Source organism: Orbicella franksi, chromosome 13 (assembly GCF_964199315.1).
Source record: "Orbicella franksi chromosome 13, jaOrbFran1.1, whole genome shotgun sequence".
NCBI classification, from domain to species: domain Eukaryota; kingdom Metazoa; phylum Cnidaria; class Anthozoa; order Scleractinia; family Merulinidae; genus Orbicella; species Orbicella franksi.
In genome coordinates this window covers 3,689,127-3,711,535 of record NC_138157.1, presented here as the reverse complement: position 1 = coordinate 3,711,535, position 22,409 = coordinate 3,689,127, and the positions used below count along the sequence as shown (strand labels likewise).

At 40.0% G+C, this 22,409-nt stretch overlaps 3 protein-coding genes and 1 pseudogene across 3 annotated transcripts; all 4 read right to left on the bottom strand.

Annotated features, from left to right (window-relative positions):
* Nucleotides 1–87: 87 nt before the first annotated feature.
* Nucleotides 88–4,709, bottom strand: LOC145466116 (tyramine receptor Ser-2-like). The gene has a single exon (XM_081449890.1). The coding sequence runs from the start codon at nt 4,003–4,005 to the stop codon at nt 3,037–3,039; it is 969 nt and encodes a 322-aa protein (XP_081306016.1). The 5' UTR covers nt 4,006–4,709; the 3' UTR covers nt 88–3,036.
* A 2,521-nt stretch (nt 4,710–7,230) lies between these two features.
* Nucleotides 7,231–8,850, bottom strand: LOC145466098 (putative G-protein coupled receptor No18; annotated as a pseudogene).
* Nucleotides 8,851–9,579: 729 nt separating this feature from the next.
* On the bottom strand, nt 9,580–11,975 carry LOC145465649 (alpha-1A adrenergic receptor-like). Its single transcript, XM_081449424.1, has one exon. The coding sequence runs from the start codon at nt 11,885–11,887 to the stop codon at nt 10,937–10,939; it is 951 nt and encodes a 316-aa protein (XP_081305550.1). The 5' UTR covers nt 11,888–11,975; the 3' UTR covers nt 9,580–10,936.
* Nucleotides 11,976–14,950: 2,975 nt separating this feature from the next.
* On the bottom strand, nt 14,951–22,345 carry LOC145465264 (dual specificity protein phosphatase 19-like). Its single transcript, XM_081449043.1, has 4 exons — nt 22,231–22,345; nt 21,145–21,369; nt 19,686–19,807; nt 14,951–15,683 (listed from the first exon to the last, which is right to left on the bottom strand). The coding sequence occupies exons 1-4, from the start codon at nt 22,315–22,317 to the stop codon at nt 15,509–15,511; spliced, it is 609 nt and encodes a 202-aa protein (XP_081305169.1). The 5' UTR covers nt 22,318–22,345; the 3' UTR covers nt 14,951–15,508.
* Nucleotides 22,346–22,409: the final 64 nt, after the last annotated feature.

Sequence of the window (22,409 nt, the reverse complement as noted above, 5' to 3'; positions counted from 1 at the left end):
TTAGTGATCAAGTTTGCTTTTGTTTATTCTTTCTAAAGAATTTGAAACATGTACTAATTTAAATTAACCCGTTATAGTTTAGTTTTCTGGTAACGATCATACGGAGGTCCATTCTCATTGGTCAACTCATCAACAGTTGTTCTGTCCTCCGGTTGGTTTCAGTATGTTAATATTATTGGCACTGATCTGGATCTCTGGACTTTCTTCTGTGTCGTATTATGATGACATTTAGTTAGCGACATGAAAGAGTTTTCGTTCAGTGAACTTGATCGCGCAATTTTACTATCGATATGACGCCGAGATCTTCCAAGCTCACTGGTGTTTTTAGGTAATTGAGTTTTTCGCTGAATGTCTTTCCCTCTTGGGGCATTTTCAGTCTGAACTGTTACGATTAGTTGATTGCGCTTTTGTGTGAATATCAGATCGTTTGCTACCCTCGATGGAGCTGACATGGGTCTTTCCTTCACTGCCTCATTCCGCCTCTGCCAAAAGGTGCTTGAACACATCATAATGCCGAGGGATTCTGACCTTAATAATCGGGCGTCTTTTGCTCGTTTTGAAGCTTTTCAACATCTAGCAATGCCACAGAATAGCGACGTTGCCTGATGTAACGCACGGTGCGAGTTGCTGGCCGTTTTCTGCACCGAGCCAGCTCCCGCCATGAAGCTTCTCTTAAGCGGCGGTTTCTATATCAGTACAATACAGGGTTGAACAGAGAGTTTAACTGAAGTATTGTTTCTACCCATCGTACAGTAGACATTTGGAGGAAAAAAGAAAAAGCTCCCTCAAAGAGATATACGATGATCGGCACACCCGAGACACCAACGAAAACTGTTAAGCAGAAAGTCGTGTAAGCAACCTTGCTTTCAAGCTTCCTTTCAAGCAGAACATTTACTGGGCGGATTCGCGTTCTGTTCCATTTTCGCACTGCGAGATAAGCCCTAACGTAAATATATGCTATAAGTGATAAGCAGACAAACCAGAAAATGCTCAAAATAACATATTCCACTGGTATAATTTCATAAAGAAGGTTAACAGCTGCCGCTATGACGAATGGAACAACCATTATTACTACCGATAGCCTGGCAACTCTCGTGTACTTCTTTACGCGGCGTTCTGTAACAATACCTTTGTACTCCATACATTTCGCTATCGCCACCTACCTCTCCCAAGCAATTAGGAGCAAATGCAAAACTTACGCGCTGCAGATGGTGTACATTACAGAGGCACTTGTGGAATCTATCGCACAAATAATATTCACATCTAAAACTCTCTCGTTAACTAACGTGTCTAACGTGATAGACAGTGGCATGGATACAGCACCCACCAAAAGATCAGCTAAAGCCACGCTAGACAGCAGGATGTTTGAATTCTTTTTCAACTCTCTTCTCGTCTTTACTGCTATTATCCCCAAGAGGTTTAACACAATGGTAACCGGACAAGCAATGGTTGTGATGGCAACAATAATCTTAAAAGAAGTTGTGTGATTTAAGTCCCAGATGTATTGTGGCGATTCCGGGCAATAAAACAGTGACCTGGTTTCGTGGGAGGAATTGCCGAGTGATAATCGAGTCACCTCGTTAAATTTCTTGACAGCTTGGTACTGATTTGGCTCCGTGTGTCACTGTCTTCTTGTCAAAACTCCACTGCAGCTGGTCTTGACATTTGCTGGACAGAGTGGAAAATACGGTTGCTGATGGTGTATGTTGTTTTTCAATGTGCTAATAATATGTCGAACTGTTTTGTCTTATTTTGCTTTCTATTCATTTCTATTTTTAGCGATAAATTAATAAAGATGGTGAATTTTAAGCGCGGTAATGAAATGTGAAGGTGAATTAATCAACATGACGCGAGCGTGGGACAATGAAAAATTTAATTTATCACTACTCACGGTGACTTCGAAAGCGTTGATCCTAGCAGTATGCAGGACACCTGTCATATATGATCTCAGTTAAATGACCTCGCTCTCCATGAGTTCTCGTAGCTCAGTGGATAGAGCGCCCACCCGGTGTTCAGGAGGTCATGGGTTCGATTCTTGTCGGGGACTCAGAATTTTTCTTGGTCCCAAGCTCGTGTCATGTTGATTAATTCACCTTCACAATTACAGTTGTGTTCACTTCTTTGTTAGCGAGGTAGTTAGAGGTGGCATCACACAGCAAAAATAGCACTTTTATTCATGTAGGGCAATGAAATTACATTTGTTCGTACACAGCTGCTTTAAACAGTAACAGCTGTAATAGTAACTTTATTATTACATAATTCAGTACGAGCTTCAGTAGCTCACAGCTAGATACACAAATCTTTACTGTAATTATGCAGGTTATTACAACAAATCTGACCCATATCTCTGACATGTGTATTTAAGGTTATACTTTTCAAATTCCACACTGTTATGTAAATGACGATGGCAGACTTTTCTTTCCAAGCATGTCTTGCAAACTCTAATCGCCTCACATCGTTTTTTTCTTTAATCTTTTACAATACTATAATACATCTTAGTTAGTTGTATTAGTCGCGGGAAAAGCAAGCTGTTTCCGGACAAATAAAGAATCATATAAAAATAAATTTCCTGTCAACTTTTTATCATGGAGTATATTTGAGAAAGTGGCAAGGCTGACTTATAGCTGCTTATTACATCGTAAATTTGTTCTATACCTCTTTGGAGTGCGAGAATACCTCGCCTGCTGTTGTCTTGCCGAAAGCGTCGGCCATGTTGTACGGTAGTTGAATGTTATCCCGAAGCAATCTTTTAAAAGCTGCTACAGAAATGTCTTTTAAAATTATTACGAATACTCTGGGGTTATCGGCTAAGAATATTTTACAGTGCTTAGATATTAATAAAATAATCTACTTAAACGTCCAATGATCGAGGGTCTCTGGCTTAAAACTACCCTTGATCAAAAAAAGAGTTTCCTCGCTGTTTAACGTCACGCAATATCACTGTGACAAAATTTGTTTATCTGCGTTGGTTTCTATTCCATCCACCGTTTCACTTTCACTTCCGGAATGGCGTTTCATATATCTTCCCCTGGCTGATCACATGATTCTTTCATATTCCTTGCGGCGCCATCCACAAAGGAAAAATGACAAAATCCTCTTGAATGCACGTCGATATTCTTTATTATTGAAGCAGTAAAGAGCGGGGTTGATGGCAGACGTAGAAAACGCCACGGTACGAGCCACATCATACCTGATTCCGCAGTTCTTTTCCGGTTGCGTCAATCGCAGATAAAAGAGATAACTCCATCCACCCGTAAAAACAACTAGTACCATGACGATAGTGCGGGCAAAACGTCTCTCTTTAGCGATGTTTTCAGTCTTGAGAAGCTGTACTTCTGCCGCCTCATGTCGTGTTCCCCTTAGTTCAGTTCTTGCACGCATCGCAGCTGGTCGTTTACGCTGTTTGGAGATTCGATAATAAACAACTGCGTAACACACGATCATTTCCACGTAGCACAACCCAAACACAGCGGCGGTTAGGTACGATGTTATCTCTTTCTCGATGGTTAGCCTTATGGCAGAACACGCACAGGCTAACAACCAGACAACGGCCAGAACGATTTTCTTTTTTGCTGTCATTGTATTCTTGTAGTCAAGATGTGGGGAGACGATCAAAGTGCGATCAAGCCCAATCAACGCCAATGTTAGTAACGAGACAGCACCAGCAAAGTTGCTAACTACGCGAAAGACTAAACACGCGCCGTCCGGGAGACATTGGATTTTTATCTGAGCGATAATCAAGGCGATTAAAAGCGGCTGAACCACAAGAGCAATGACAAGATCCGCAGCAGCCAAACTTGAAATGAAGTAATGGAAGCTTGAGGTCATGCCTTTAGTTGAAAACACTGCTATGCACACCAACAAGTTACCCAGTGAGCCCAGAATACTCGTACATATGTTGATTCCCACAAGACGCAGAGCTGCAACCCGGTGTGCAACCATATAGTCTGCCAAATCAAGAGAACAGGTTCCCGAGCACAAGCAGGAGTCATTTAGTGCGGACATCCTCGGACTGGCTTGCAAGTAAAGTAATATTTCCTGCTTTTCGCAAAACTTCGTCAATAATTCGTCCCCAGGTTCCGGCTCTAACGTCCACAAAATTCTTCCTACAGTTTACGAGAATTTTAGCATACCTAGGGACCTAGCATACCTAGAGACTGATTGGCAAGGCACGATGGAGCTCACAAATTCGCTTAAAGCCCATGGCTGGATTGATGGCCTCACAAGAGTAGTTTTTCTTGAGTTTTCAATCAACAACGCTAACGTAAACATTCTATCGGCAGTGATATTTTCGATTGAAGTTTCGTCTTTTAGCGGTGCTTTCCTCGTGTCGACATGCATTTGCTCCGTTTGTATCGTTATTTTACCCCACTACAGCCATATTTTTTGTCATTTTCGTGGGACACCTTATCTGTAGAGTGGGATGCCTTATCTACCGAGATCGCTGGAGCTATTTTACGTCTCACTGAAACCTCACTGATATTTACTAATTCTGTTCTCTCTGGCAACCATAGCTTTATATGCTGTTCATGAGAGCCACCTTAACAGCGCTATCGAAGCAATTCGAGAAAATCCAGATACTTTTTACGGTTTTCTGACGATGGCCTTCTACGATGACTACATAGCTTACTTTTCATGTCTAATTGTTCTCATTCCTACAGTCCAGTTCTTAAAGTTTTTTAAGTTTAACAAGAGTTAAATAATATTTTTCTCTACGCTAGAAAGAATTCGAGGGGACATTTCTGGTTTCGCTTTCGTCTTCTTTGTGAGTTTGATGTGCTTCACCTACTGGGCGTACAGCATGTTGAAAACTGTCTCCGAATCTTTCAGCACCTTCAGTGGCACGTTATACAGCATGATCGCCATGTTGTTAGGCAAATTCAGCTTCCGACTGTTATCGCCTGGTCAGGCTGTAACAGCGGCAGTCGGACCTATCCTCAATTATACATTCACTTATTTTACACCGGACCAGCTCCAATGAAGCTTCTCTTTAGCGGCGGTTTCTATACCAGTACAACGCAGGGTTGAACAGAGGGTTTAACTGAAATATTGTTTCTACCCATCGTACAGTAGACATTTGAAGGAAAAAAGAAAAAGCTCCCTCAAAGAGATATACGATGATCTGCACACCCGAGACACCAACGAAAACTGTTAAGCAGAAAGTCGTGTAAGCAACCTTGCTTTCAAGCTTCCTTTTAAGCAGAACATTTACTGGGCGGATTCGCGTTCTGTTCCATTTTCGCACTGCGACATAAGCCTTAACGTAAAAATATGCTATGAGTGATAAGCAGCCAAATCAGAAAATGCTCAAAATAACATATTCCACTAATACAATTTCATAAAGAAGGTTAACAGCTGCCGTTATGACGAATGGAGCAACCATTATTACTACCGATAGCCTAGCAACTCTCGTGTACTTCTTTGCGCGGCGTTCTGTAACAATACCTTTGTACTCCATACATTTCGCTATCGCCACCTACCTCTCCCAAGCAATTAGGAGCAAATGTAAAACTTACGCGCTGCACATGGTGTACATTACAGGGGGACTTGTGGAATCTATCGCACAAATAATATCCACATCTAAGACTCTCTCGTTAACTAACATGTCTAACGTGGTAGACAGTGGCGTAGATACAGCACCCACCAAAAGATCAGCTAAAGCCACGCTAGACAGCAGGATGTTTGAATTCTTTTTCAATTCTCTTCTCGTCTTCACTGCTATTATCACCAAGAGGTTTAACACAATGGTAACCGGACAAGCAATGGTTGTGATGGCAACAATAATCTTAAAAGAAGTTGTGTGATTTAAGTCCCAGATGTATTGTGGCGATTCCGGGCAACAAAACAGTGACCTGGTTTTGTGGGAGGAATTGCCTAGTGATTCTGTATTCTTCATCGTCATGATCGAGTCACCTCGTTAAATTTCTTGACAGCTTGGTACTGATTTGGCTCCGTGTGTCACTGTCTTCTTGTCAAAACTCCACTGCAGCTGGTCTTGACATTTGCTGGACAGAGTGGAAAATACGGTTGCTGATGGTGTATGTTGTTTTTCAGTGTGCTAATAATATGTGGAGCTGTTTTGTCTTGTTTTGCTTTCTATTCACCAGTAGTTAGCCAAAATGAGTGGTGAAATGCGGAGAAGGCTGGACAAGGGGTAATTTCTTGATGTCACTGATTGCAGCTAGATTTCCCATGGAGAGCAGTTTGTATAAAGTGCTAGAGTTTTGTCTCCCGTGTGTAGGCGTTTTTCTACTGCAAATGGGCCTTTTTCTTCCGTTTATGGATCTCTACAAGCGTTTCATTATTACTGCTTTTGAGCGTGTTTCTTAACATTTCTTCCTAGGTAAAGCGTTTTTATACTGTTGATAAGCGTTCTTCTACCGTTGGTAAGCGTTTTTCTACCGTTTATTAGTTTTTCCAAACATTGATAAGCGTTTTTCCTACCGTTTCTAACCGTTTATAAGCATTTTTCCAAAGGTTTATAAGCGTTATCCCTACCATTTATCAGCGTTTTTCTACCGTTTGCAGTGCCGTAGCAACGGGAAAAAACTGGGGGAACACAGAATCTGGCGCCGAAGGCGCGAACCGTTAACGGGGTCTGGGGGCATGCATGCACCCCTTCTCCCGAGAAAATATTGAAATCTAGAGCTAGGTTCGGAAATGCTATTTCCAGCGTTCTCCAAGAGCTATTTGTAACTTAAAAGTATCGCGAAATACTTCCTCCTCTGTCTCAGCAGAGCAATGCAGATTGTAAAAAGTATAAGGCTTGCAACGTTAATTACAAGATAACAAAACCGACTGTCTCTCAAGAAAGTGTTTTACCTGTCAGAGACTCAGGGTCAGGTATTAGCTCGTTATTAAAATGTCTGACACAGTTCTTTCCACGATCCTTGCGATAAATTACAGTTGTGTTCACTTCTTTGTCAGAGAGGTAGTTAGAGGTGGCATCACACAACAAAATCAGCACTTTTATTCATGCACGGCAATGAAATTACATTTGTTCGTACACAGCTGCTTAAAACAGTAACAGCTGTAATAGTAACTTTATTATTACATAATTCAATACGAGCTTCAGTAGCTCACAGCTAGATACACAAATCTTTACTGTAATTATGCAGGTTATTACAACAAATCTAACCCGTATCTGTGACATGTGTATTTAAGATTATACTTTTCAAATTCCACACTGTTATGTAAATGATGTCTCGCAAACTGTAATCGCCTCACATCGTTTTTTTCTGGCAAAGCTGACTTATAGCTGCTTATTACATCGTAAATTCGTTCTCTACCTCTTTGGAGTGCGAGAATACTTCGCCTGTTGCTGCCTTGCCGAAAGCGTCGGCCATGTTGTACGGTAGTTGAATGTTATCCCGAGGCAATCTTTTAAAAGCTGCTACAGAAATGTCTTTTAAAATTACTACAAATACTCCAGGTCTATCGGCTAAGAATATTTTACGGTTCTTAGATATTAATAAAATAATCTACTTAAACGTCCAATGATCGAGGGACTCTGGCTTAAAACTACCCTTGATCAAAAAAAAGAGTTTCCTTCGCTGTTTAACGTCACGCAATCTCATTGTGACAAAATCTGTTTATCTGCGTTGATTTCTATTCACTTTCACTTCCGGAATGGCATTTCATTATACCTTAAACTGGCTGATCACAAGATTCTTTCATATTCCTTGCGGCGCCATCCAAAAGGGAAACTTGACAAAATCCTCTTGAATGCACGTCGATATTCTTTATTATTGAAGCAGTAAAGAGCGGGGTTGATAGCAGACGCAGAAAACGCCACAGTACGAGCCACATTATACATGATTCCGTAGTTCTTTTCCGGTTGCGTCAATCGCAGATAAAAGAGATAACTCCATCCACCCGTAAAAAATAACTAGTACCATGACTATAGTGCGGGCAAAACGTCTCTCCGTAGCGATGTTTTCAGTCTTAGTCTCGAGTTCCTGTACTTCTGCCGCCTCAGTTCGTGTCTTGTTCTGTGCACGCGACGCGACTAGTAGTTTACGCTGTTTGGAGATTCGATAATAAACAACTGCATAACACACGATCATTTCCACGTAGCACAACCCAAACACAGCGGCGGTGAGGTACGATGTTATCTCTTTCTCGATGGTTAGCCTTATGGCAGAGTACATACAGGCTAACGACCAGACAACGGCCAGAACGATTTTCTTTCTTGCTGTCATTGTATTCTTGTAGTCGAAATGAGGAGAGACGATCAAACAGCGATCGAGCGCAATCAAGGCCAATGTCAGTAACGAGACGGCACAAGCAAAGTTACCAACTACACGAAAGACTAAATGCGCATCCGGGAGACATTGAAAGTTTATGTGAGCGATAATCAAGACGACTAAAATCGGCTGAACCACAAGAGCAATGACAAGATCTGCAGCAGCCAGACTTAAAATGAAGTAATGGAAGCTTGAGGTCATGCCTTTAGTTGAAAGCACTGCTATGCACACCAACAAGTTACCTAGTGAACCCAGAATAATCGTAAATATGTTGATTCCCACAAGACACCAAGCTGCGGCCACGTCGTCTGCCGAGAAAACAAGAGAACAGTTTGAATTGGAGAGATTTAGCACGAACATTGCGAGACTGGCTTGCGAGGAAATGAGTACTTCTCCGGAATTACTTCCTGCTTTTCGCAAAACTTTGTCACTAAGGTTCGTTCTACCGGCTCGTGACCCGCTGGCGCCAAGGCACGCCCAAACAGCACGAATCAAAGTCTCAACTTGGAAAATTGATCGTCACTCGGTGAGGAAATCGTTTCACTTCTATGTGGAATAAAAACAAGACGCTTTTGGCAAGTGTGAAACCAGGACGTACAAGTTAATTATCACTGAACTCCCTTTCATTAAAATAATGATTAGTTAAACTGCTTTTTGTACCAATATTTAAGATTCCGTATCTGAAAACGTGACCTTCATGCGTTACGTTATGCGCTATTATACTATTACACTTGTAACGCAATTTTGCATCACTCAGGTTTCAGGTTACATTTATGATATATTTCTATTGTTCAGACGTCTGTTACTTCAACTGTTGCGATAATAACCCTTTCTTACTATCCAGACTTATTATAAATGAAACTACTCACTCGATGAGGAAATCGTTGCACCTCCACGTTGAATGTAATATCCTCGTATAACTTGAACTTCGATTCGACTGCGAAAACATCATACATTGGTCAGCGAATTCGATCATAAGACGTCTAACAGGATGCGAATGAAAGAGCGAAGGAAATATCAAGTGAATCTCCCATCCATACTTAAAACTTGGATTTCAAAGGTTAAAATTTAAAAAGTTGCGAAAAGGCTTCACTGCGTGACGACTAATAAATAGGTGCTAAAGTTTTTCTCCCCTGTGAAAGCGTTTTTCCTGCTGCAAATGGTCCTTTTTCTTCCGTTAACAAATTTTATACGCGTTTCGTTTTACTGCTTATGAGCATGTTTCCTAACGTTTCTTCCTAAGTAAACGTTTTTCTACTATTTATAAGCGTTTTTCTACTGTTGATAACCGTTTTTCTACCGTTTATTAGTTTTTCCAAACATTGATAAGCGTTTCTCCTAGCGTTTTTCCTACCGTTTCTAACCGTTTACAAGCATTTTTCCAAACGTTTATAAGCGTTATTTCTACCGTTTATCAGCGTTTTTCTACCGTTTGCAGTGCCGTAGCAACAGGAAAAAAACTCGGGGAGGGGGAGGCACAGAATTTAGCGCCGAAGGCGCGAATCGCTAGGGGAGTCTGGGGGCATGGCCCCCTTCCCCCCGAGAAAATTTTGAAATCTAAAGCTACAAGTAGGTTCGGAAATGCTATTTCCAGCATTCTCCAAGAGCTATTTGTTACTTAGGCGTATCGCGAATTACTTCCTCCACTGTCTCAGCAAAGCTATGCAGATTGAAAAAAGTATAAGACTTCCAACGTCAATTACGTATACAAGATAACAAAACCGACTGTCTCTCAAGCAAGTGTTTCACCTGTCAGAGACTCAGAGTCAGGTTTTAGTCTGACACAGTTCTTTCCACGACCCTTGAGATAATTTACAGTTGTGTTCACTTCTATGTCAGAAAGGTAGCATCACACAGCAAAATCAACACTTTTATTCATGCACGGCAATGACATTCGATTTGTTCGTACACAGCTACTATTAAAAGTAACAGTAACAGCTATAACAGTAGCTTTATTATTATACATAATGAAATACAAGCTTCAGCAGCTCACAGCTAGATACACAAATCTTTACTGTAGTTATGCAGGTTATCGCACCAACTGACCCATATCTGTGACATGCGTATTTAAAGTTATACTTTTCAAATTCCACGCTGTACTTTATGTAAATGACGATGGCAGACTTTTCTTCGAAGCATGTCTCGCAAACTCTAATCGTCTCACATCGTTCTCTGTTTTAATCTTTTACAATACCATAACACATCTTAGTTAGTTGTTTTAGTCGCAGGAAAAGGAAGCTGTTTCCGAAGAAATAAAAATCATATAAAAATAAATTTCCTGTCAACTTTTTAGCGTAAAGTATTTTTGAGAAAGTGGCAAAGCTGACTTAAAACTGCTTATTACATCGTAAATTCGTTTCCTACCTCTTTGGAGTGCGAGGATACCTCGCCTGCTGTTGTCTTTCCGAAAGCGTAGGCCATGTTGTAAGGTAGTTGAATGTTGCACCGAGGCAATCTTTTAAAAGTTGCTACAGAAACGTCTTTTAAAATTATTACGAATACTCTGGGTCTATCGACTAAGAATATATTACAATGCTTAGATATTAATAAAATAATCCACTTCAACGTCCCACACCGAGGGTCTCTGGCTTAAAACTACCCTTGATCAAAAACAGAGTTTCCTTCGCTGTTTAACGTCACGCAATCTCATTGGTCCCGAAATGGCATTTCATATAGCTTCCCCTGGCTGATCACAAGATTCTTTCATATTCCTCGTGGCGCCATTCAAAAAGGAAACTTGACAAAATCGTCTTGAATGCACGTCGATATTCTTTATTATTGAAGCAGTAAAGAGCGGGGTTGATGGCAGACGTAGAAAACGCCACAGTACGAGCCACATTATACATGATTCCGTAGTCCTTTTCTGGTTGCGTTAATCGCAGATAAAAGAAAAGACACCATCCGCCCATAAACACAACTAGTACCATGACGATAGTGCGGGCAAAACGTCTCTCTTTAGCGATGTTTTCAGTCTTGAGTTCCTGTACTTCTAACCCTTCAGTTCGTGTCTTGTTCTGTGCCCACGTAGCAGCTAGTAGTTTACGCTGTTTGGAGATTCGATAATAAACAACTGCATAACACACGATCATTTCCACGTAGCACAACCCAAACACAGCGGCGGTTAGGTACGATGTTATCTCTTTCTCGATGGTTAGCCTTATGGCAGAGTACACACAGGCTAACAACCAGACAACGGCCAGAACGATTTTCTTTTTTGCTGTCATTGTATTCTTGTAGTCGAAATGAGGAGAGACGATCAAACAGCGATCGAGCGCAATCAAGGCCAATGTCAGTAACGAGACAGCAGAAGCAAAGTTACTAACTACACGAAAAGCAGTGCAAATCACGTCCGGATCGTTTGGGATACATTGGGACCTTATGTGGGCGAAGATCAAGGCGATTAAAAGCGGCTGAACAATGAGAGAATTGACAAGATCCGCAGCAGCCAGACTTGAAATGAAGTAATGGAAGCTTGAGGTCATGCCTTTAGTTGAAAACACTGCTATGCACACCAACAAGTTACCTAGTGAACCCAGAATACTCGTACATATGTTGATTCCCACAAGACACCAAGCTACGGCCACGTCGTCTGCCGAGTAAACAAGAGAACAGTTTGAATGGGAGACATTTAGCGCGAACATTGCGGGACTGGCTTGCGAGGAAATGAGTGCTTCTTCGGAAATACTTCCTGCTTTTCGCAGAACTTTTTCACTAAGGTTCGTTCTACCGGCTCGTGACCCGCTCGCGCCAAGGCACACCCAGACAGCACGAATCAAAGTCTCAACTTGGAAAATGGATCGTAATAATAATAATAATAATAATAATAATAATAATAATAATAATAATAATAATAATAATAATAATATATTTTTTTAATAATAATAGTAATAATAATGATGTTTATTAGTGGCTTATAAAAAATTACAACTGTAAAAATTCTTAGGACAATTATTTATGTCAGGGAAATACTAACTTACAAACGAATTACAAATTACACTCATTCTTTACAACCCTTATAAATTTGTCTATTGTCATTTGTCGAAAAATTTAAATAAGAATAGTAAAAAATACTCTACATATTTAAATGGCAAAAACTCTACTTTAAAAATACGCTGTAGCTATATGCAGGTCCCCTTCTTGGCTCAGTGTTCGTGGCTTCGGCCAGAGTTCCCCAGAAATAGCATAATATAATAATAATAATAATAATAATAATAATAATAATAATAATAATAATAATAATAATAATAATTTAAAATAATAACAAACTTTATTGAGCACTTTTCCATACAAACTTGAATCTTACATGTATCTGGTAAAAAATTCAGAAATTCTGTTGTTCTTTAAGTTTTCGGTAATAATAATTACAAATTACACTCATTCTTTACAGCCCTTATAAATTTGTCTATTATCATTTGTCGAAAAAATTTAAATAAGAATAGTAAAAAATACTCTACACATTTAACAATAATAATAATAATAATAATAATAGAAATAATAATAATAATGATGACGTTTATTAGTGGCTTATAAAAAATTACAACTGTAATAGTAATAGTAATAGAATTAAAATAACAATATCAGTCCTATTTTTATAGAAGTAATAAATGTTGTTGTTGTTGTTGTTGTCATTGTAGTAAAATATAAAAACTATATACAATACATATCAATTCTAAGAGCATTCACTGAAGAAGTCTTTGTATTAAAAATTAACAGACTTTTAGCTAGCGTGAAACCAGGACATACAAGTTAATTATCAACTCCCTTTTATTGAAACGATATTAAGTAATGGTCCACGTAAGAACCAGGAAGGCCAAACAAAAAAAAATCGATTTTCAAAATATTCCGTATCAAAAAACGTGACATATACCAACGCTACACACTTGTAACAACGAATTCAATCACGAAAGGTTTTTTCTCCTTTGTGTAGGCGTTTTCCTTACATGCAAATGATTCTCCGTTAATAGATTTTTATAAGGGTTTCTTTTTTACTGCTTATGAACATGTTTCCTAACGTTTCTTCCAAAGCGTTTTTCTTACCGTTCTTCTACTGTTTACAACCGTTTGTCTACGTTTACAAGCGTTTTTCTAATGTTTATAAGCGTTTTTCCACCGTTTATTGTCGTTTTTCTACCGTTTACAAGCGTTTTTCTTACCATTTATATTATAGTAGTATATTTATATATACCGTTTATTAACGCTTTTGTACCGTTCATAAGCGCTTTTCAACTGTTTATTAACGTTTTTCTACTGTTTATAAGCGTTTCTCTACCGTTTATAAGCGCTTTTCAACTGTTTATAAGCGTTTTTCTACCGTTTGCAAGCGTTTTTGTTACCGGTTATAAGCGTTCTTATACTGTTTACAAGCGTTTGTCTATTGTTTACAAACGTTTTCCTGCTGTTTATAAACGTTTTTGTACCGTTTACAAGCATTTTTCTATTGTTTATAAGCGTTTTCCCGCCGTTTACAAGCGTTTTTCTTACTACTTGTAAGCGTTTTTCTACCATTTATTAGCGCTTTTGTACCGTTTATAAGCGCTTTTCAACTGTTTATAAGCGTTTTTCTACTGTTTATAAGCGTCTTTCTACTGTTTATAAGCGTTTTTCTACCGTTTGCAAGCGTTTTTCTTACCATTCATAAGCGTTTTTCTCTCGTTTACAAGCGTTTTTATACTGTTAATAAGCGTTTTTTTACCGTTTATTAGCGCTTTTCTACCGTTTATAAGCATTTTTCAACTGTTTATAAGCGTTTTTCTACTGTTTAGAAGCGTTTTTCCACTGTTTATTAGCGTTTTTCTGTTTATGCGTATTTTTCCACCGTTTATTAGCGTTTTTCTACTGTTTATAAGCGTTTTTCTACCGTTTATTAGCGTTTTTCTACTGTTTATAAGCGTTTTTCCACCGTTTATTAGCGTTATTCTACTGTTTATACGCCGTTTTCTACCGTTTACAAGCGTTTTTCTACTGTTTACAAGCGTTTTTCTGCCGTTTACAAGCGTTTTTCTACTTTTTATAAGCGTTTTTCCACCGTTTATTAGCGTTTTTCTACTGTTTATGAGCGTTTTTCTACCGTTTACAAGCGTTTCTCTACTGTTTATAAGCGTTTTTCCACCGTTTATTAGCGTTTTTCTGTTTATAAGCGTTTTTCCACCGTTTATTAGCGTTTTTCTACTGTTTATAAGCGTTTTTCTACCGTTTACAAGATTTTTTCTACCGTTTACAAGGGTTTTCTGTTTATAAGCGTTTTTCCACCGTTTATTAGCGGTTTTCTACTGTCTATAAGCGTTTCTCTACAGTTTATAAGCGCTTTTCAACTGTTTATAAGCGTTTTTCTACCGTTTGCAAGCGTTTTTGTTACCGGTTATAAGCGTTCTTATATTGTTTACAAGCGTTTGTCTATTGTTTACAAACGTTTTTCTACTGTTTATAAACGTTTTTGTACCGTTTATTGTCGTTTTTCTACCGTTTATAAGCGGTTTTCTACCGCTTACAAGCTTTTTCCTACCATTTATAAGCGTTTTTCTACCTTTTACAAGCGTTTTTCTACTGTTTATAAGCGTTTTTCTACCGTTTATTAGCGTTTTTCTACTATTTAGAAGCGTTTTTCTACTGTTTATAAGCGTTTTTCCACCGTTTATTAACGTTTTTCTACTGTATATAAGTATTTTTCTACCGTTTATTGGCGTTTTTCTGTTTATAAGCGTTTTTCTACCGTTTACAAGCGTTTTTCTTGCCATCTGTAAGCGTTTTTCTACCGTTTATAAGCGTTGTTCTACCGTTTGTAAGCGTTTTTCTATTTATAAGCGTTTTTCTGTTTATAATCGTTCTTTCTACTGTTTGTTAATGTTTTCCCTACCGTTTGAAGGCGTTTTCGTCGCCCCCGGCTTCTTTCACGTTTATATGAAAACTCATCAATGCCCAAAGGAGGATTGGTGAAAAGTGGCTGTATTGGCAGGCTAAACAACAAGAAAATAGACTAAACTACTTGAATCGACTGAAATATGAACTGCTGTAACTAAACAGAAGGAATCAGCGAATACAGTAACATTGAATGTCAGTATTTTGAAGTAGTATTGATATTTATTGTTTTCACATTTGTATACAGATGATTTTATGACACGTTTCACGCTCCAGGGAGATTTTATCAAAGAACTATTAAAAATATCGACTAATTTCAATTAAGACTAACATACATAATAACTCAGTCTTAAATTGCTATTTGATAAAATATTATTCTCTGACTAGGTTCATCACTGTTCAAAGTATCATAATAGCCCAAGTTGTTTTTGGTAATCTTGCAGCTGGCACAGAAATCCTTCATTTGGTTTCACGCAAGGTCTGGCCTGTCGAAGAATTTTCATGGCGTCCTCTAATGACAATCTGTTTGATGACATCAGGTATCCAAGAACGACCGCTGCAGAACGGGATACACCGGCATTGCTATAAAGAGATGAGTCAGGAATGTGTTATAAATATTATGTGCACATAATACGGCTTGCCTGTGTAGAAAATTATGTTTTGCAGAACCAGACAGACTTATTTGTATTTCGATGTTTAAGTGTCTAAGGTCAAGGTGAGTTATTTTAAGGATGCGCTTCTAAAAGATGTCTTTCCATGCCATTATTTCGATTTAGAAAATTGCCCAAAGAAATACGTACGCTGACTGGTTAAAAATCGTATTTCTATATAACAATTAGATTACGAGCTCGAGATTTCTATCGCGTGATAGTTGACGAGGGCACAGCGCGAGTCAACTATCACGCATAGAAATTGAGAGCGCTTAATCTAATTTTTTTAGTATAAATCTACTAGTTGTGCAAAATATTATCTAAATCCTCTTCACCGACACTTCGAAAACGCAAAGAAGCGGCCGCCAGTTATGGTTGGCCATTCGTTTCAAAATTACGACAGGGTATACGCGGGTTTTTCTGCCGCGTACACTTGTTTACATACGTTACGTATGGGCTTTAAGCCCATATATACGACCATTTAGATCGCGTATATACGCATTTTTAAAGGGCCACATATTTGCGTAAATTCAAGCGCGGTGATATGCGAAATAAATGCCCAAATATGCGCGTCCTACAAGGACCCATATATACGCGTGCTAAAATGCGCGTATATGCGGGTCTCGTAAATTACGTTGTATATGTTGGCACGAAATGTGCCTTTTAAGAGAACGGATGTTCGTGTATGATAGCAATGAAAATTACTTTAACTAAAAATCGGCAATATGGCGGCAGTGGTGAAATGCCTTGTCATAGTATACCTGCTATTTAATGTTTGTTACTGCAGCTCCCCCAGTGACTGAACTTCTAGAAACAGTTATGCGTCTTTTGAATGACTGTTCAAGATTTTATCCTCACGCTAATCGTAACATGGCAGAGAACTTGATCGTTCGTCGTGAAGTTACTGTGGATTCTGTTCACCATTTAGGACAGAGGTGTCCAAGCGAATGCTGAGAGAATTCTGCCTCTTGAATTGCTGGTGAGACAAATTCAATACTTACTACATAGATGGGAAATGTTTGCAGTTCAGTTTTGAACTTGAGCAATCGCAAACTACATAAAGCATAAGCAGTGGAAGATATTGTTATAGAGAAAATATATATTTGGGTTAACTTTTAATCCTGGGTTAGCGTTAACCGGCTTTCGAACAACCCGGCCCTGATGATTCGAGAAATAAGACTGACGTGAGTTTTCCAATTCTGGTATCAGTATCATGCTGGGTCATTTGTGAAGTAGAAATATCTATGTTCAGCGTCAGCGTGTAAGGGAAAGTATTTTTCGAACTGACCCAGCAGGGTCTGATTTGAGGTGGTTCAATACCATCACAAGGCGTGTTGACAGCGCCAGGGGACCTAATTCTCTCTGGCAGCATTGATGGACCACACTGCCTTATCAGTTGGAGGTTTGTAATTATATAATACACGGTGGTTTTGACAGGGCTATAGACTTCAAGTTGTGCAACAAACAATTCTGCTGCAACTGGGCTCGCTCTCGTCTTGGCTGCTGTGTAAAGTTATGGGTTGCCCTCTAGAGTGTGTTCAGACGAAGGGGATGAAAATTTAGAGGTAGGAAGAGCTATGCTATGGCACAGGGGATTTAATAGGGGAAGCAAAATTGCTGGGTTGTCTGTACACAACCAGTGAATTGAGCGTCTCTGGAGAGAAGTCTTTATTGAAGTCGGTCAGTTCTACTACACTCTGTTCTACCAGATGGAAGAAAATGGCATCCTGGAATCGACCAGCATAATCAATCTGTTCTGTGTGTATTACATATTTCTTTCCAGAATTAACAACCAGTTGAACCTCCTAGTTGAGGCGTGGAATAACCATGCTGTACGCACAACCAATATGAGTGAACGCAGTGATTTTACAAGATATATGCAATACTGGAAATACTAGCTGTAAGGGACACATTTGATGATAACACCCAACCAGATGAATTATCTGGTGAAGACCCAATAGGACTTACAGTAAATTCGCATTCTGTTTCCTAAAACTCCCCTTGAGGTATTGATATATTATAGGCTGGACGACCCACTCTTCCATTAGAAGCTGATACAGTTGGCAAAGCCCTAATGGGAGTACATTGAGGTGCATGAAACTGCTCTTAATGCAACATTTCCCGTCTAAGTAGTAAATATTGCATTTGTCTCACCAGCGATTCTAGAGGTCGTATCCTCTCAGCATTCGCCTTGGTACCTCTGTCCAATGAGTCAACTAAAGGATTAGCCTGCGTAGCTTGGCGGTTTAGCTATTTTTTAAGCAATTTGAGCGCGAGCTTACAAAGCGACAAAGCCGCGAAAACGAGCAGGAACCCCCCAGGCTCCTCGTGGCTACGCCGCATTTGGCGCTCGTTATCGCGGCTTCGCCGCTTTTTTAGCGCGTTCACATTGCCAAGCTACGCAGGCCACTAAACGATGTACAGAGTAATCCACAGCAACTTCACGACGATTAGCGTTAGGATAAATCTTGAAGAGTCATTCAATACACGCATAACTGTTTCTAGAGGTTCATCCACTGGAGAGCTGCAGTAACAAACATTTAATAGCAGATAGACCAAGACAAGGCATTTCACCACTGCCGCCATATTGACGATTCCTAGTTAAAGTAATTTTCATTGCTATCATACACGAACAGCCATTCTTTTAAAAGGCACATTTGGTGCTGGCATATAAAACGTAATTTACGAGACCCGCATATACGCGCATTTTGGCACGCGTATATATGGGTCCCTGTAGGACGCGTATATTTGGGCATTTATTTCGCATATCCCCGCGCTTGAATTTACGCAAATATGTGGCCCTTTAAAAATGCGTATATACGCGATCTAAATGCTCGTATATATGAGCTTAAAGCCCATACGTAACGTATGTAAACAAGTGTACGCGGCAGAAAAACCCGCGTATACTCTGTCGTAATTTTGAAACGAATGGCCAACCATAGCCAGTTACTACCGAAACAGGTAGAGTGTTTTTTCGGAGACGCGCGAAACAGTTGCCGTCAGCGACAAACGAGAACGTTTTGGGTCACGTGGCTTGAAGCCGTCAAATGAAAAGTCAAACGCACGTGAGCACGGGGTGAGCACATTCCTTCGCGCGGTCTTTGGCTCATTTCTTCCAGCCTGAGTTTTTCCCACGCGCTTCTTCTCATGATCAGTCGTCGATCTTTCGTTCTGATTGTTACCTAGTAGTGCAACATGATACAGATAAAAGTTTTTCATAACATTTCTTTTCCCGAAGATCGATGTGAAGTGATAACGACGGACGAGAATGAGGCGGCGACTTGCGATGATGCAAATCGTACGGGATAAATTAACAGGAACGTGAAAGAATGTGATCACGTGCGCTTACCTATTTGGCGTCAGTTTTAGACCACGTGGGCTTAATTCAATTACGTTTCTCGACAACGGCAACTGTTTCGCGCCTCTCTGAATAAACAGTCTACCTGTTTCGGCAGTAATTAACAAGTGCACACCGCAAGCTAAACACTATCTACAACAGAATAGAAGCTAATAGATAGTGAGTAGTGTAGCCAATCAGAGAACGACATTCATGATGGAACGCGAGTAGATTTATTTAAAAACTCGATAGAACTAAGGAAAATGTTTTCTGTTTCTAAATCAGACATTGCTGTGGTAGTTGGTTGAGTCTCCGGAGAGCGGGGTAGAAGATTTCCACGCCCTGTAGATAAGTTTGTTCTATAAAATTTCCCACATTAAAATTCGGAGGACCGACAATTGCTCTCTGTCATTAAGGTTTTTGAAAAACATCAATCAATGTTCTACAAGTATTTTGAACAGTCATTGGAACAGTATTGTGCAACAGAATAACAAATAACAACAACAGAATTACTGTAATTTATCAACAGTTCTTTAATTTGACTTGAATTAAAAGAAATGTCATGCGTCGAAAATGTTTGTTTGAGTGCTTCCTTACCAGTGAACCAGAACAGCGCCATTTTTAAAACCATCTGTTATAAAATCAAACATTTCTTCAAAGTAATGACAAATTTGCATTTCTGGCAAATCCAATGTCTCAACAGTCTTGTAGTCAAACTCCTGCAAAGTAGAGAACATGCAGAAAATTACACTACACTTTGTTTCATGTACTCCAATTGTATTACTCAAAGATTGAAACTGCGATTTAACTATACTGCGATAATACTACAGGCATTTTAATACAAATCAAATGTGACATTAAAATCTGCCTTCTGAAGCCTTATACTGGGGCGGATACAGGATTTTAGAGAAGGGGGTTTGGGTTCAAGATACAGACCGCTGAAGGTGGTCCCCTGTAGGGGGGATCGGGGGGCATCCTCACCTTGGAGAAGGAGGGTTTGGGATTTTAGAGAAGGAGGTTTGGGTTCGAGATACAGACCGCCAAAGGTGGCCCCCTGCAGGGGGGGGGGGGTCGGGGGGCATCCTCCCCTTGGGGAAGGAGGGTTTGAGATTTTAGAGACGGGGGTTTAGGTTCGAGATACAGACCGCTGAAGGTGGTCCCCTGTAGGGGGGATCGGGGGGCATCCTCACCTTGGAGAAGGAGGGTTTGGGATTTTAGAGAAGGGGGTTTGGATTAGAGATACAAACTGCTGAAGTAGGTCCCCTGTAGGGGGGATCGGGGGGCATCCTCCCCTTGGAGAGGGAGGGTTTGGGATTTTAGAGAAGGCAGTTTGGGTTCAAGATACAAAATGCTGAAGTAGGTCCCCTGTAGGGGGTATTGGGGGGGGGGGGGCATCCTGCACTTGAAAATCTTTAAAATTGAGATCCTTTGAAACTGGATTTCTGGCACTCTGCGGCCAAGTCAGCATGCTATAATGTCTCACTTTTTTTAATTTAAAGGGTTTGACCGAACTCCCTAGATCCACCCCAGTTATGCTTTTCTTCACAATTCTTGCTGGCAGCCTCCCCAACCCCCACTAGAGGACATATCCCTGCTTGATTAAAAGTTGTCTTGCCAACTGCTACAGAACTGCTAAAGAACAAGCCTTGGACAATTGATTGGTTGTGAGAGAGCATGAAGTTTTTTCTTTAATTTGCAAAAGGTTTAAAGGTTCTCAGGTTATTCCAAAAGCAGTGTAAAATCTATTACTGGGAACAAGCTAGCTTTTAGTTATTTCCTTGCTAAAGATTACTTTTAAGAAAGTTTGAGTTAAGGTTGCTTCATTGATATGCACAAAAACAGGCACACCTGTGGGAGGGGATTGGGGGGAGGGGCAGGAAACTGGGAGGATAGGGGAGAGGAGAGGAAAAGGCAGGAAGCGGGAGGTTCTGACCCCCCTGTCCCCCTCCCCACACACACACACACACACACACACACACACACACTCCTGTAAATTAAAAGAAATTCCAGAATCAACCTGAATTGAAAACCATTGACAACATATTTTCAAAATTACCTCAGGAAATGCATTCTTTATTCCAGTTCCAACATTCAGTATATGAGTTATGTTATTTCTTCTTAGTTCTTCCATATTTTGTGCTCCATCTTGTGAGCTGATAAATAAGTTCTCCTGCACTTTATAAACCTTGTCATCAGGATCAACATCCTCACAGAACCCCAGACATCTCTCTCCAGTATCTACAGCAAGAAGACTTCCATCCTCATTCTTGTGTTCTATAAACTTAAGGTAACTGTCACATGAATCAAAACCTGCAAAGAAACAAGCACCTACTCCAACATACAAAATGGCAAATAAAATGCCATCAGACCTTCATGTCATAAAATTGAATGATTTGTGTTGTTTGGCAGGAAATTTCTGTACCCTTCCCTTGGATGATCTTTTGGCTTGAACTCTCCACCTCCCAGAAATAAATCTCAGTTTTTTGAACCCCTTCCCCCTCCACTTCCTCCAAATTTCAAATTTGGTGGGAATAGATAATTTCTAGAACTGCACATCGCTCATGTGTATGATTATACAAAGCTCTCCAGTTTAGCTTCATATTGTATTTTTTTTGGAATTTCCATTAACCTTCTGTGGGGTATGTATAGATATTTATGCCCAATTTCCTTGAGATGCGCCTGCAGGGAATTACGGCAGTTGTATTCATCAAAGTAAGCATCCAGTCCAAGATGATGAATACAACTACCATGATTCCCTGTAGGTGCATCTCATAGAGGGAATTGGCCAAAAGATGCACTGCAGACAGGAAGCTAGGCAGACAGGACAGACAGACAAAAGGATGGACAAATGGATGAAGGCTGACAGACACACAGACACACAGACAGACACACGGACAGACAGACACACGGACAGACAGACACACGGACAGACAGACATAGACTGAAAGACCAAGCTACAGGACTTTCATTGTGGACATGTCACTAGCTTCCCCGTTGGACTTGACCCCAGCTAGGTCCCAAGAATAAGATTGCTTCACACTTTTTCATTGGGCCTTTTTTTAACAGTTTTTAAACTCTCCCTGGTTGGCGTGGGATAACACTTGATAATATGTACATAACTGCAGTGCAATTTCTCTTTTACCTTTCTCCCCTCGGATGTAGTAATTCTAGTGCGAACAGATTTGAGCTTGTCCACCGAGAAACCTTCCACCTCACGAAGAAAACTCATGGCTTTTAATTGGCATGAAGAGATCTGGGAGCTAGATATATGAATAAATTAGCCTCTCTTTCATGCGAGTATGTATAGTGCGCCTGATAGAA